The sequence below is a fragment of the Bos mutus genome, chromosome 19 (genome assembly GCF_027580195.1).
Source record: "Bos mutus isolate GX-2022 chromosome 19, NWIPB_WYAK_1.1, whole genome shotgun sequence".
In the NCBI taxonomy this organism is placed as follows: Eukaryota; Metazoa; Chordata; class Mammalia; order Artiodactyla; family Bovidae; genus Bos; species Bos mutus.
The window spans coordinates 22,832,924-22,848,259 of record NC_091635.1 but is presented as its reverse complement, the minus strand read 5'-3'; the positions used below and the strand labels follow the sequence as shown (position 1 = coordinate 22,848,259).

Here is a 15,336-nt window from a genome sequence, read left to right as displayed (position 1 = left end):
CTGCCTAAAGTGGACCGCAGCTCAGATCGTAGCAGAACCCACCCCACTCCCACCCTTCAGTTTTTGACCTGGGAAGCAGGTAGAGCCTCAGCTTGCCAGGGTGCTGTCTGAAAGGGAGGAGAGCTTGGGTCTTCAGGTGGAAGGTGGGGGACAAAACCTCGATTCCTCCCCTGACTGGGCTACTTGTCTCCTTACCCCCAGCCTAGATATCCAGGTGCCAAAGGGGGCACTAGTGGCTGTGGTGGGGCCTGTGGGTTGTGGGAAGTCCTCCCTGTTATCTGCCCTGCTGGGAGACATGGAGAAGCTGGAAGGCAAGGTGTATATGAAGGTGAGAGGGGCAGGGATTACTGGGAAGGGAAGCTTGGTCAGGCCTTGGGCAAACCCTGAGGTACTTCTCCTTTGGCCAGGGTTCCGTGGCCTACGTGCCCCAGCAGGCATGGATCCAGAACTGCACTCTTCAGGAAAACGTGCTATTTGGTCAAGCCCTGGACCCCAAGCGGTACCACAAGGCTCTGGAGGCCTGTGCCCTGCTAGCTGATCTGGAGGTTCTGCCTGGTGGGGACCAGACAGAGATTGGAGAGAAGGTACAGTCTCTTCTCTCACTCTCTGGGGGAGTTAGCACATACAGCTGCCAACCTCAATCCAGCTAAGATCCAAATATGCATTCATTCATTCACATATTCATCTATGAATGATGTCACGCCTAGCTCTGTGCAAGGCACTGGTAGAGCAGATCTACTACTGGGGGAAGCTGACTTGTAAACAGGTAGGGGCTGTAGAATGTCCTGGAGGCCAGGCTAAAGGCCTGTTCAAGGTACTGGGAAGGAGTAAAGAGGTGGTCTGCATAAGGAAAAGCATCACTTTTGAGCTGAATCTTAACAGGTAAGGAAGAAGCTCTTATCATTCATCAGATTTTATGACATACCTACTATATGCCAGGCAATATTATATATTAGTAAATGTGTGTGCGTGCTGAGTCACTTCAGTCGTGTACAGCTCCTTGTGACCTCATGGACTGATTCCTCCAGGCTCCTCTGTCCTTGAGATTCTCAAGGTAAGAATGCTGGAGTGTGTTGCCATGCCCTTTTCCAGGGGATCTTCCTGACCCAGGGATCAAACCCACATCTCTTATGTCTCCTGCATTGCAGGTGGGTTCTTTACCACTAGCACCACACGGGCAGCCCATACATTAGTAAATACACCAGACTAAAATCTCTGCCCTCATATAGCTTACATTCTAGTGGAGAAAGAGATGTTAGCAAGATAAATCAGTAAAATATATAATATTAGGTGAATGCTAAGAGGAAAGGATGTACAAGGTTGTATTATCAGTATGCTTTGTGAAAGCCTCACTGAGAATTGGAGTGGTCTGTATCTGGGAACATGAAGCCCTGTCTGGGACATCTGAGGCAGAGAGAGCAGTAAGTGCAAAGGCTCTGAGGCAGGAGTGTGATTGGGGCATTTAAGGACCAGCGAGAAGAACAGTGTGGCTGGAATGAAATGAGCAGGGATGAGGAGGAGGAAATGAAGTCAGTGAGGTGTCCAGGAAGCAGACATAGGGCCTTAAGTCTACCTTAAGGTCTACGGCTTTTACCAAGGGTGATGGAAAACCTTTAAGGGTTCAGTTCACTTCAGTTCTGTCACTCGGTCGTGTCCAACTCTTTGCGACCCCATGACAGCATGCCAGGCTTCCCTGTCCATCACCAACTCCCAGAGCTTGTTCAAATGCATGTCCATCAACTGAGTGATGCCATCCAACCATCTCATCCTCTGTTGTCCCCTTCTCCTCCTGCTTTCAATCTTTCCCCAGCATCAGGGTCTTTTCCAATGAGTCCGTTCTTCACATCAGGCGGCCAAAATATTGGAGCTTTAGCTTCAACGTCAGTCCTTCTAATGAATATTCAGGACTGATTTTCTTTAGGATGGACTGGTTTGATCTCCTTGCAGTCCAAGGGACTCTCAAGAGTCTTCTCCAACACCACAGTTCAAAAGCATCAATTCTTCGGAGCTCAGTTTTCTTTATAGTCCAGTTCTCACATCCATACATGACTACTGGAAAAACCATAGCTTTGACTAGATGGACCTTTGTTGGCAAAGAAATGCCTCTGCTTTTTAATATGGTACCTAGGTTGGTCATAACTTTTCTTTCAAGGAGCAAGCATCTTTTGATTTCATGGCTGCAGTCACCATCTGCAGTGATTTTGGAGCCCAAGAAAAGAAAGTCTGACACTGTTTCCCCTGTTTCTCCATCTATTTGCCATGAAGTGGTGCGACTGGATGCCATTATCTTAGTTTTTTGAATGTTGAGTTTTTAAGCCAGCTTTTTCCTCTCCTCTTTCACTTTCATCAAGAGGCTCTTCAGTTCTTCTTCACTTTCTGCCATAAGGGTGATGTCATCTGCATATCTGAGGTTATTGATATTTCTCCCGGCAATCCTGATTCCAGCTTGTGCTTCATCCAGCCTGGCATTTCACATGATGTACTCTGCATATAAGTTAAATGAACAGGGTGACAATATACAGCCTTGACGTACGCCTTTCCCAATTTGGAACCAGTCCGTTGTTCCATGTCTGGTTCTAACTGTTGCTTCTTTGAGGGTTAGTGTTAGGGTTAAGGATGGAGGGCATTCGATGCAATTTGGTGTGACTGGAGGTTAGCAGGGTGCAAAAGATGCAGGGTAATTACGTAGAACTTTGATGACTTTAGTTAAGGTTTTGATCTTTCCCCTAAAAACCATGGGATATCAATGCAAGTTTTTATTTTTGTATTAATTTATTAATTTTTGGCTGCTGTAAAATATACATAACATAAATCGTGTTTGGCTGTGCTGGGTCTTGGCTGTGGTGGAAGGCTTCTTTAGTCGCGGTGCACGGGCTCTAGAGTGTGCTGGCAGTAGTTGTGGCATAAGGGCTTGGTTGCCCCATGGCATGTGGGCTCTTAGTTCCCCGACCAAGCAAGGGTTGAACTCCTGTCCCCTGCATTGGAAGGCAGATTCTTAACCACTGCACTATGAAGGAAGTCCCCATAACATAAATCTTTAACTTAAAAATCTTTAGAAGTATAAAGATCAGTAATGTTAAGTTCATTCACACTGTTGTGCAACCAATCTCCAGAACTCTTTTTATCTTACAAAACTAAAACTCTGTACCCATTAAACAACAGCTTTTACTTATCCATTCACCCCTCAATGGACACTTGAGTTGCTTCCACCTTTCATATATTGTGACTAATACTACTATGAACGTGGGTGGGCAAAGGTCTTTTTAAGACCCTAGATACCCTAAAGTGGAATTTGTAAATCAATTCTATATTTTATTCTTTGAGGAGCTGCCATGCTGTTTTCCATGATGGCTGCACCGTGTTACATTCCCACCAACAGTGCACAAAGGGTACAACTTGCACACATCCTGGAAGACACTTGTTTTCTGGGGTGGTTGTTTGTTTTTTTGGTTTTGTTTTTTGATAATAACCATTCTAATGGATGTGAGGTGATATTTCATTGACATTTCAATTTGCATTTCCCAGTCATTAGTAATGTTGAAACACCTTTACATAAGTAAAGTAATATAAGTATCAGATCAGATCAGATCAGTCGCTCAGTCGTGTCCGACTGCAACCCCATGAATCGCAGCACACCAGGCCTCCCTGCCCATCACCAACTCCCGGAGTTCACTGAGGCTCACATCCATTGAGTTAGTGATGCCATCCAGCCATCTCATCCTCTGTCGTCCCCTTCTCCTCTTGCCCCCAATACCTCCCAGCATCAGAGTCTTTTCCAATGAGTCAGCTCTTTGCATGAGGTGGCCAAAGTACTGGAGTTTCAGCTTCAGCATCAGTCCCTCCAAAGAAATCCCAGGGCTGATCTTCAGAATGGACTGGTTGGATCTCCTTGAAGTCCAAGGGACTCTCAAGAGTCTTCTCCAACACCACAGTTCAAAAGCATCAATTCTTCGGCGCTCAGCCTTCTTCACAGTCCAACTCTCACATCCATACATGACTACAGGAAAAACCATAGCCTTGACTAGATGAACCTTTGTTGGCAAAGTAATGTCTCTGCTTTTGAATATGCTATCTAGGTTGGTCATAGCTTTCCTTCCAAGGAGTAAGCGTCCTTTAATTTCATGGCTGCAGTCACCATCTGTAGTGATTTTGGAGCCCAGAAAAATAAAGTCTGACACTGTTTCCACTGTTTCCCCATCTATTTCCCATGAAGTGGTGGGACTGGATGCCATGATCTTCGTTTTCTGAATATTGAGCTTTAAGCCAACTTTTTCACTCTCCACTTTCACTTTCATCAAGAGGCTTTTGAGTTCCTCTTCACTTTCTGCCATAAGGGTGGTGTCATCTGCATATCTGAGGTTATTGATATTTCTCCCAGCAATCTTGATTCCAGCTTGTGTTTCTTCTAGTCCAGCATTTCTCATGATGTACTCTGCATATAAGTTAAATAAACAGGGTGACGATATACAGCCTTGACAAACTCCTTTTCCTATTTGGAACCAGTCTGTTGTTCCATGTCCAGTTCTAACTGTTGCTTCCTGACCTGCATACAGATTTCTCAAGAGGCAGATCAGGTGGTCTGGTATTCCCATCTCTTGAAGAATTTTCCACAGTTTATTGTGATCCACACAGTCAAAGGCTTTGGCATAGTCAATAAAGCAGAAATAGATGTTTTTCTGGAACTCTCTTGCTTTTTCCTTGATCCAGAGGATGTTGGCAATTTGATCTCTGGTTCCTCTGCCTTTTCTAAAACCAGCTTGAACATCAGGAAGTTCATGGTTCACATATTGCTGAAGCCTGGCTTGGAGAATTTTGAGCATTACTTTACTAGCGTGTGAGATGAGTGCAATTGTGTAGTAGTTTGAGCATTCTTTGGCATTGCCTTTCTTTGGGATTGCAATGAAAACTGACCTTTTCCAGTCCTGTGGCCACTGCTGAGTTTTCCAAATTTGCTGGCATATTGAGTGCAGCACTTTCACAGCATCATCTTTCAGGATTTGAAATAGCTCAACTGGAATTCCATCACCTCCACTAGCTTTGTTCGTAGTGATGCTTTCTAAGGCCCACTTGACTTCATATTCCAGGATGTCTGGCTCTAGGTCAGTGATCACACAATCATGATTATCTGGGTCATGAAGATCTTTTTTGTACAGTTCTTCTGTGTATTCTTGCCATCTCTTCTTAATATCTTCTGGTTCTGTTAGGTCCATACCATTTCTGTCCTTTATCGAGCTCATCTTTGCATGAAATGTTCCTTTGGTATCTCTGATTTTCTTGAAGAGATCCCTAGTCTTTCCCATTCTGTTGTTTTCCTCTGTTTCTTTGCATTGATTGCTGAGGAAGGCTTTCTTATCTCTTCTTGCTATTCTTTGGAACTCTGCATTCAGATGCTTATATCGTTCCTTTTCTCCTTTGCTTTTTGCTTCTCTTCTTTTCACAGCTATTTGTAAGGCCTCCCCAGACAGCCATTTTGCTTTTTTGCATTTCTTTTCTATGGGAATGGTCTTGATCCCTGTCTCCTGTACAATGTCACGAACCTCATTCCATAGTTCATCAGGCACTCTATCTATCAGATGTAGGCCCTTAAATCTATTTCTCACTTCCACTGTATAATCATAAGGGATTTGATTTAGGTCATACCTGAATGGTCTAGTGGTTTTCCCTACTTTCTTCAATTTAAGTCTGAATTTGGCAATAAGGAGTTCATGATCTGAGCCACAGTCAGCTCCTGGTCTTGTTTTTGCTGACTGTATAGAGCTTCTCCATCTTTGGCTGCAAAGAATATAATCAATCTGATTTCGGTGTTGACCATCTGGTGATGTCCATGTATAGAGTCTTCTCTTGTGTTGTTGGAAGAGGGTGTTTGCTATGACCAGTGCATTTTCTTGGCAAAACTCTATTAGCCTTTGCCCTGCTTCATTCCGTATTCCAAGGCCAAATTTGCCTGTTACTCCAGGTGTTTCTTGACTTCCTACTTTTGCATTCCAGTCCCCTATAATGAAAAGGACATCTTTTTTGGGTGTTAGTTCTAAAAGGTCTTGTAGGTCTTCATAGAACCATTCAACTTCAGCTTCTTCAGTGTTACGGGTTGGGGCATAGACTTGGATTACTGTGATATTGAATGGTTAGGTAAGTAAAAGTAATGTTAAAAACACCTTTACATGTGTTTGTTGGCAGTTTGTATATCTTCCTTGGAGAAACGTCTAGTAAAGTCCTTTGCCCACATTTTAATCAAGTTGTTTAGTTTTCTGTTGTTGAATTGTAGGAGTTCTTTATATATACTAGATGGTAACCCTATCAGATATATGAGTTGCAAATATTGTCTTCTGGTCTGAAGGCTGCCTTTTCACTTTACTGATTGTGTCCTTTGATTGCACTGAAGGTTTCAGTTTTAATGTGATCCAGTTTTTCTATTTTTACTTTTGTTGCTTGTGCTTTTGATGTTATATTCATAAAGTCATTGCCAAGTCCAATGTCATGAAACTTTTTTCCTGTGTTGTCTTCTAAGAGTTTTAGAGTTTCACCTCTTTTTTTAGATACTAAAGATTTCAGTGTATATTCCTTCAAAACAAAGACATTCTCTTATGGATCTATGGTTAAGTCATCAAAATCAAGAAATTTATCACTAATACAGTGTTACTATCTAAAAACCACTGCCTGACCTTTGAAATGTCATCGTTTATCCCAGTAATGTCTTTTTTAGTTGTTTTCTTTCCTGTCTAGAATTCAATCCAGGATCATGAGTTGCCTTTAGTTGTCATATCTCTTCATTCTCTGTCAATCTGGATAACTTCTCAGTCTCTGTCTTTTATTTTATTTTTAAATATTTTATATTTTTTTTTTTTTTTTACTAAGATAGCCGCCCCACGGCCGCGACCGCCCAGCGCTGGGCCGCCCGGGCCGCGCTCTCGCGGCTCCGCCTCTCCTCGCCGCCGCGGCCCGCGTCGGATCCGGGCCAGCCTATTGCGCCGCCACGTCGGCGGGGCAGCGGCCACGCGCCGGTCCCCTAAATATTTATGTATTTATTTTTGGCTGTGTGGGGCCTTGGTTGCATCATGCAGGATCTTTGTTGCAGCATAAGAGCTCTTTCTTTGGGCTCTTCCTTGCGCCATGCAGGCTTCTCTCTAGTTGTGGCACACAGGCTCCAGAGCATGCGGGCTCTGTAGTCTGTGGCACGTAGGCTCTCGAGTTGAAGTGGGCAGGCTCAGTAGTTACAGTGTGAGGGCTTAGTTGCTCCACAGCATGTGGGGTCTTAGTTCCCCAACCAGGGTTTGAACCTGCATCCTCTGCATTGGAAAGCAAATTCTTAACCAGTAGACCACCAGGAAAGTCCCAGTCTGTCTTTTAGAATATCAACACTTTTGAAGAGTACAGGCCAGGTGTTTGGCAAAAAGTTTCTCAATTTGAACACAATTATTTTTTTTTTTTTTTTGCAGGGGGATGGGGAACCAGAGAAGTAATGTATCCTTGGTGCGTCATGTCAGGAGGCACATGATGTCAGTTCTTGTCTTACTGACTAATGTTAACTTTGATCTCTTGCTTGAGATGATATCGTCCATTGATGATTTCATTTTATAACCTTCATTGATTTTTGCCTGAGTCAATGTTACTATGATGTGGACCAAATGTTGATTTTGTAACTCCATTCTTTCTATGATTATTAGTTGGCATTTTACTCTAAGAAAGAGCTTTCCTCTCCTCCCTTTTTACTTATTCTTTAGTTTCTTTCTATCGCTGTGGGCTCATGTTTGCTTATGTGATTCGGTGGATTATAATCCATTACCATCATTTTTCATTTTGATGTTCAATTTGTCAGTGAAGAGTTTTAAGCAAGGACATGAATCGCATTTTGAAAAGCTGCCCTGGCTGCAGTGTGAAGGGGCCCAGAGGCACAGGAACCAGTGGGGAGGCTCTCGTGTTGGTCTGGGGAAGTGATTTGGGCCTGAGCCTGGAAGTGGGGATGAGAAACTTTTAAGAAGGAGTCTGAGATTATAGGAACCCAGAGCAGACCTCCCCATCTACAATCTAACTCCTCCTTCCCGTCTCTCCTGGACCCACACCGACCTCACAAGCCTACTTTGGTGCCCAGAACATAGTAGCACTGAAGGAAGCCTGGCTGGTCGAATGCAGACATATTCACGTCTCAGTCACTATAGCTGCCATGCACCCCTCGTTTCTCAGCAGCTGCAGCTCCCACTCTACATTTGCTGTCCCCAGGGGTCAGTTTCTTAGAGTACCCCTAAAGAGCTGAGCCTGTTCTGGAGGGAATGAGGAAAGCTGGTGGCAGGAAAGCAAGGTGTACCTCTGGGGTCTGCCCTCTGGGGTCTGCCTTGCTGCTACGTGTCTGAGTTTATGCATAATGGGTTCAAGAGTGATCTTACTTTCCCTCTGGTATGTGAATGATCTCAGCATTGATGAACTCTGGGGTGGATGCTGGGTTTCCATTCTTGCTTTTGCCCTTAATAGTTTGGACTTTGGATGAAGTCATTAACATCTTGGGCTCTAGTTTCTTCATCTAGAAAGTGGGGCTAGTGATACCTCCCTGGAAAGACTGACATGAGGACCAGAAGCGACAATTGTTACGAGAGTCACCTGCAGACCGTATCGGCGATGGGAGACTGAAAGGTCTATTACCTCCCGGGGATTTCCAGCCTTCTAGAGTAAGATGGAGAAGGAAATGGCAACCCACTCCAGTGTTCTTGCCTGGAGAATCCCAGGGACGGGGAGCCTGGTGGGCTGCCGTCTATGGGGTCACACAGAGTCGGACACGACTGAAGCGACTTAGCAGTAGCAGAGTAAGACGGTGGAAGGTAGGGAAACCAGCTGGGCAGGGAGCAAGTTGTCCTCACCTGCTCTGGGGGGGACTCTGAGAGCCACCACTCCTTCGTCCATGACCTTAGAGCCTCCCAGGGACAGGACCAGGCAAATGAAATGTGAATTTGGAGGTCTGCCTTGCTGAATGATAATAGTCAGGGCCTTTGTCCCCCTTGTGATGGCCTGACTCTCTTCCACCCATTACACACTTCTCACCTCCCTTCTCCTTCAGGGCATTAACCTGTCTGGGGGCCAGCGTCAGCGTGTCAGCGTGGCCCGAGCTGTTTATAGTGATGCCGACATTTTTTTGCTGGATGACCCGCTGTCAGCCGTGGACTCCCATGTGGCCAAACATATCTTTGACCAAGTCATTGGGCCAGAAGGTGTGCTGGCAGGAAAGGTGAGGCTCCCAGAGACTAAGCGGGCTAAACTGAAGTCTAAGGCCACAGGAGAGGACTGGTGGGAGGCCAAGGGGTTTGGTGAGACCTGGACTTATGGAGTACCTAAGGAACAGGCTGGGCAACTGGGGAAACCTGGGGCAGGGGTAGGCAATGCCCCTCGGGCACTGAGTTGCCTTTGGAGAGCGTAGGTTGAGTCCCTGATGTGCCTGCTCATGCTGCTGGCACCCAAGCACCTCATGCTTGCTCCATGGCCCTGCACTGTGCCAAGGGTGTGTGCTGAGGGCAGTAGGCATGATAGCCTACTGCCTTCTCCCCAGACCCGGGTGCTAGTGACGCATGGCATCAGCTTCCTGCCCCAGACGGACTTTGTCATAGTGCTATCTGACGGGCATGTGTCTGAGATGGGTACCTACTCGGCCCTGCTGCAGCGGGATGGCTCCTTTGCCAACTTCCTCCGCAACTATGCACCTGATGAGGACAAGGAGCACCAGGAAGCCAACAACAGGCTAGGTATCTGCCATTCTTGGCTCTTCATATTCCTCTTCCTTCCCTGCATCTCCCCTGTCCTGGGGCATCTGAGCATCTCTGGACAGCCCTGGTGTTATGCAGGGAGGTTCTGGAGTACTTGGATTATCCATGTGATGTCAGATATCAGCAAGAGGGAAAGTAAACTGGATGAAGTCGAGTCCCTCCTCCTCCTTCTCTTCCCTCAGTCTTCCTATATGTCAAAAGGGCCCATGGGCCCAGGCCCAGCTTGTACAGCAAGGCTGTTTTACAAATGAATTGTTTAGTAAATATGCAAGTGCTTTTTGTTGTTCAGTCGCTCAGTCATGTCCAACTCTTTGTGACCCCAAGGACTGCAGCCAGGCTTCCCTGTCCTTTACCATCTCCCAGAGCTTGCTCAAACCCATGTCCATTGAGTCAGTGATGCCATCCAACCATCTCATCCAGTATTGTCCCCTTCTCCTCCTGCCTTCAATCTTTCCCGGCATCATGGTCTTTTCCAATGAGTCAGCTCTTCGCATCAGGTGGCCAAAGTATTGGAGCTTCAGCTTCAACATCAGTCCTTCCAGTGAATATTCAGGACTGATTTCCTTTAGGATTGACTTGTTTGACCTCCTTGCAATTCAAGGGACTCTCAAAGAGTTTTCTTCAACACCACAATTCAAAAGCATCAATTCTTTGGCGCTCAGCCTTCTTTATGGTCCAACTCTCACACCCATACATGACTACTGGAAAAACCATACCTTTGACTATGGAAGTGCTTAGAAAAGTCATTTATTTATCAACAAATATTTATTTATTGAGCAGCTTTGTTCAGGCACTATTCCAGCAGTGGTGAGACAGCACTGTTGATAGTACTACTGAGACCCTTCTCATGGAGCATATTGAGACACTGAGACCCCCTTGTTGTTCAGTCCTGGCTCTTCAACCTCAGGCTCCCGGCTGGCTCTCAGACCTTCTCCTGGGCTTTCTTGTCTACTTCTGTATATGCAGTTAACCTGTCTTGAGCATTTACTAAGGGCTGTGCCTGTTACAAGATCTTGACACACATTCTTTCCTTTAATCCTCACAATGACACGATGAAGTAGGTACTATTATTATCCCCACTTTACATGCCCGCCTAAAGTCATGTGGTGAGGAAGTGGGATTTAAGCTCAGCCAGGCTGACTCCAGAGCCCAAGCCCCTGACCCTTATATTTGAATCCTCTTCTACACAGTCCCTGATGGGAAGCTTTTCTTCCTGTCTAACATAAGTCTTTCTTGCTGCCTCTTTTTTCTCTCAACACAAAATTGGTCATTTATTTTTATTGTTGTTCTTGCTGCCCTCTCAGTCCCTCTCATCTTTCCCTTTTGCTTATCCATTCAGGCCTCTTCATTGGAGCGGGACTAGGGGATAGCAGGGCCTTGCAGGGTGAGCTTGCCAACCTCTCCTTTCTGCCTCCCCACTGCAGCCTTGGAGGACAAAGAGGATGAGGAGGTGTTGATGATTGAAGACACGCTCAGCAATCACACCGACCTGACAGATAATGAGCCCGTGACGTACGAGGTCCAGAAGCAGTTTATGAGGTGAGCTCCTGAGGATTGTCCACCCCTGGGAGACGGTGGCAGGGCCCCCATGCCCTGCTGGGGAGTGGGGCAGGTGGGTGTTCTTGCTGACACTCCCCGGGGCTCCAGCTGGGGCTCTGTCTGTGGTTGTGCTGGAGGCCGCATCGCTGGGCCTGACCCGTTGCCTCCACAGACAGCTGAGTGCCATGTCCTCGGAAGGAGAGGGCCAGGGTCGGTCTGTGCCCAGGAGGCGCCTGGGTGCGGCAGAAAAGGTCGTGCCGGCAACTGAGGCAAAGGCGAGCCATGTGCTGACCCAGGAGGAGAAGACAGAGCTGGGCACTGTGAGTCCGGTGGGCAAGGAAGGCTGGAGAGGCTGGCAGGCCCCTAGCACTCCTGGGGCTCATGGGAGTCCCCTGTTTGACCGCTGTGGCCACACAGGTGAAGCTGAGCGTGTACTGGGATTACGCCAAGGCTGTGGGACTCTGGACCGCTCTGGTCATCTGTCTGCTGTATGGGGGTCAAAGCGCAGCTGCTATTGGGGCCAACGTGTGGCTCAGTGCCTGGACCGATGAGGCTGCGGTGGACAGCCAGCAGAACAGCACCTCCTACAGACTAGGTGTCTACGCCGCCTTGGGAATTCTACAAGGTGAGCCTGCAGAGATACTTAGAAGGGGCGCCAGTGTTCCCTTCCTCATCTCTGCGCTGCTGGGTCCCCCAAACCATGCCCTTGCCTCTGAATCTCTCTCCACCGTCACGACCCTAGTGACTCCCTGACCTGCCCTAGCAGTCTACCTGCCTCTGGACCTGTCTGGCTCATCCTAGCTATGCCCTGCCTTTGAGTCTGCCTAGTTCACTGAGGAGATCCCTCATCTTGGAACTTGCCCCTGCATTCTGCACCTGGCCCAGGTGAACACGCGCCCCTCTGCCTCCTCCATCAGGGCTCCTGGTGATGCTGTCAGCTATCACGATGGCGGTGGGTGGTGTCCAAGCTGCCCGCTTGCTTCACCAGGCGCTGCTGCACAACAAGATGCGCTCGCCACAGTCCTTCTTTGATACGACGCCTTCAGGCCGCATCCTCAACCGCTTCTCCAAGGACATCTACGTCATTGATGAGCTTCTGGCTCCCACCATCCTCATGCTGCTGAATTCCTTCTACAACTCCATCTCCACCCTTGTGGTCATCGTGGCCAGCACGCCGCTCTTTGCTGTGGTCATCCTGCCTTTGGCTGTGCTCTACCTCTTTGTCCAGGTGTGCCCTGAGTGCGTGGGCATGACCTAGCGTGAGCGTGGCTGTTGTGTGGGCCGGGCTGTCTTGGGGGCCACCTGTGGCAGATGTAGGGAGGGCACACCCCTTCACCTTCACAGCTGGATTTGATTCAGTAAACACCTTTGTGAAACTCATTTTCCTCACCTGTAAAATAGAATCATAGATCCCACCTCACAGAGTTATCAATAGGATAAAATTAAATCCTTGTAAATTATGACTGGCCCTGGAACTCCTTCCTCCTGGCTATTTTTTATTAAAATATTGTCAACAGTTTAAGACACATTATCCTTCCCTTGTTTTTAGGTGCCATCTAAACTTACAGGCCATATCATATGATGCATATATGATACATGATGCATATGATGCTTATCTTATAAACTTACATGGCTTTTAACATAGATGAGTGAGAATATTCAGATACAGCTAACTGTAAAAGGCATTTGTGTTGCTGATCCCCTGTCCTGCCATTAATCAGTTGATGAAGGTAACCCACAGGTGGCTGAAGCTCAGGCCTGTGTATGAAGACTGTGACCGGGGCTGCACTCTGTCCTGGGACAGGGACTTTCAGCTGTACATCCTGCATGGCCCTGGCCATCTTGGGGCCCACAGGGTAGAGGATGGAAGATGGAGGCAGACTGTGGTTTTGTGGGGCTGACATTTAAACAACCGAGGGGGTGGAGTGGGGAGAGGTTCTTTAAGAAAAAGAAAACAAAATTATCTTATTTTTGCAAATGTTGCAAAATTTTGATTGCATGAACACATTGCCAGGCCCCTAAGTGGAGATAGGCATTGTCACTGACTTGGGAGGCAAAATGAAGTCAGTGCGATAATTCAGGCCTGCAGAGTGAGTGGCCAGGAGCTGAGAGGGAATCGGGAAAGGCTTTGTGGACAAAGTGGCCGAAAGACTGAGCAGAGCTGACCAGAGGGGAGAGAGTGGGAGGAGTTCGTGAAGCCATATCAGGATCCCAAGTCTTGGGTTCTTACGGGAGAGGGAATGGAGTGAGGTCTGAGGGGCAGTGGGACAGATGGGGAGGTGGCTCAGACGGGCCCAGAGGACACGCAGGACTGAGCTGGGATTCCAGGGTCTTGACTCTAAGTTCTTTCTCCAACCTCTGTCAGCGGTTCTACGTGGCTACCTCACGGCAGCTGAAGCGGCTGGAATCTGTCAGCCGCTCGCCCATTTATTCCCACTTTTCGGAGACGGTGACTGGCTCCAGCGTCATCCGGGCCTACGGCCGCAGCCAGGACTTTGAGACCATTAATGATGCTAAGGTGGACACCAACCAGAAGAGCTGCTACCCCTACATTGCCTCCAATAGGTCAGAAACCACTCCGTCAGCCCCTGCTCCTTCCATGAGTTTCCGCCAGGGTCTCTGCAGGAGAGACCCTGGTGTTCTGGGTCCAAGCCCCTCCTTTCCCCTAAACAGCCCCCTTCTTGCATCTGCCCCATTTCCTCCTTGCCTGATCTCTACAGGTGGCTGGGGATCCGAGTGGAGTTCGTGGGCAACTGTGTTGTGCTCTTTGCTGCACTCTTCGCTGTGACTGGAAGAAGCAGCCTGAGCCCAGGACTGGTGGGCCTGTCTGTGTCCTATGCCCTACAGGTACACAGAGGTCTCAGCCCCAGAGTAGGGCCGCCCTGGGGCAGAGGCCAGATTTCATAAGCATCTCCTGAGTACCCCACTCTACCCAAAATGGGGACCAGCCACAGATTTTGATCCTCCAAACTGTGAGCTCCCAGTCAAGCATAGAGAGTCACTCCCACCAGCAGGGGATGATACTTCGGGGTGTGCAGATCTTAGTGGAGGAAGGACAAAAGTTAAGAGCCCAGAGGAGGTCTCTACCTGGGGGTGTTGGAGAAAAGACCTTGGAGCTTGGCCCCAAGAGACAAATAGAAATTTGCTGTGCCTGCACAAGATCTAGAGGTCAACCCTGACAGGGGTCCTGGGGCAGGGACATGGAGAGCTAGACTATACCTTATTTCACAAGCCTGCAGAGAAAGTACCTGGAGCAGGTAACTAGAGCCTGAGCAGGTCACCCTGATATCAGCTGATACTGTCAAAAGGTTAAACAACTGCAAATGGAATTTTTGTGAAGCAGATCATATTTGCAATGCCTCAGGTGACTCAAGTCTTTGAGTTTTGATAAATAAAGGACAATCCAGACAGGTCAGTCTTCTCAAACTATTAAGTATGCCCATGAATCACCTGGAGATCTTAAACTGTAGATTCTGATCCAATAGGCCTGGGGCTCTGGCTTTTGCGTGTCTATCAAGACTTCTTGATTCACGAAGTGTGGTCTGAGGACCAGTTGCATCATCTGTGAGCTTGTTAGAAATGTAGATTCTCTAGTCCTACCACAAACCTACTGAATCAGAAGCTACATTTTAAGAAGATTCCCTGGGAAATCTTTCTTGCGCATGTTAAAGTTTGAGAAACACTGGGATGGGGAGCCTTTTGTTTGAGACACACTGGGATGGGGGGCCATTGTCACTGCCTGAGGTACAGTTGTGATTAGAGCCCCAGGTGGCATAGCTATGGGTTTGCCCAGGCCCACCTGGGTCATAGTTAGGATAGGAGCATAGTGAAGGAGTCTGAACTCCTCCCACAGCCATGTCAAGGGAGTACAGATTGCCACACTTATGACCCAGTCCCTCTGGCTAGGTGACGTTGGCTCTGAACTGGATGATACGAACGATATCAGACTTGGAGTCTAATATTGTGGCTGTGGAGAGAGTCAAGGAGTACTCCAAGACGGAGATGGAGGTGGGTACGGAATCAGCCTGGGGCAGGGAGAGTTGAGGATAGC

General features: G+C 47.7%; 1 protein-coding gene across 4 annotated transcripts in view; it reads left to right on the top strand.

Annotated features, from left to right (window-relative positions):
- Positions 1 to 15,336, top strand: part of ABCC3 (ATP binding cassette subfamily C member 3) — a 48,237-nt gene that overhangs the window by 21,225 nt on the left and 11,676 nt on the right. For 2 of the 4 annotated variants that reach the window (XM_070389680.1, XM_005890279.3), the window contains 11 exons: positions 202 to 328; positions 408 to 584; positions 9,047 to 9,214; positions 9,533 to 9,725; positions 11,171 to 11,285; positions 11,458 to 11,605; positions 11,703 to 11,910; positions 12,203 to 12,513; positions 13,651 to 13,850; positions 14,006 to 14,132; positions 15,192 to 15,293. In XM_070389680.1, coding sequence (XP_070245781.1) covers positions 202 to 328; positions 408 to 584; positions 9,047 to 9,214; positions 9,533 to 9,725; positions 11,171 to 11,285; positions 11,458 to 11,605; positions 11,703 to 11,910; positions 12,203 to 12,513; positions 13,651 to 13,850; positions 14,006 to 14,132; positions 15,192 to 15,293 — 1,876 coding nt within the window. Of the gene's footprint in view, positions 1 to 201; positions 329 to 407; positions 585 to 9,046; positions 9,215 to 9,532; positions 9,726 to 11,170; positions 11,286 to 11,457; positions 11,606 to 11,702; positions 11,911 to 12,202; positions 12,514 to 13,650; positions 13,851 to 14,005; positions 14,133 to 15,191; positions 15,294 to 15,336 lie in introns of those variants that run through there. The other 2 variants (XM_070389681.1, XR_011467972.1) reach the window with 2 other exon arrangements.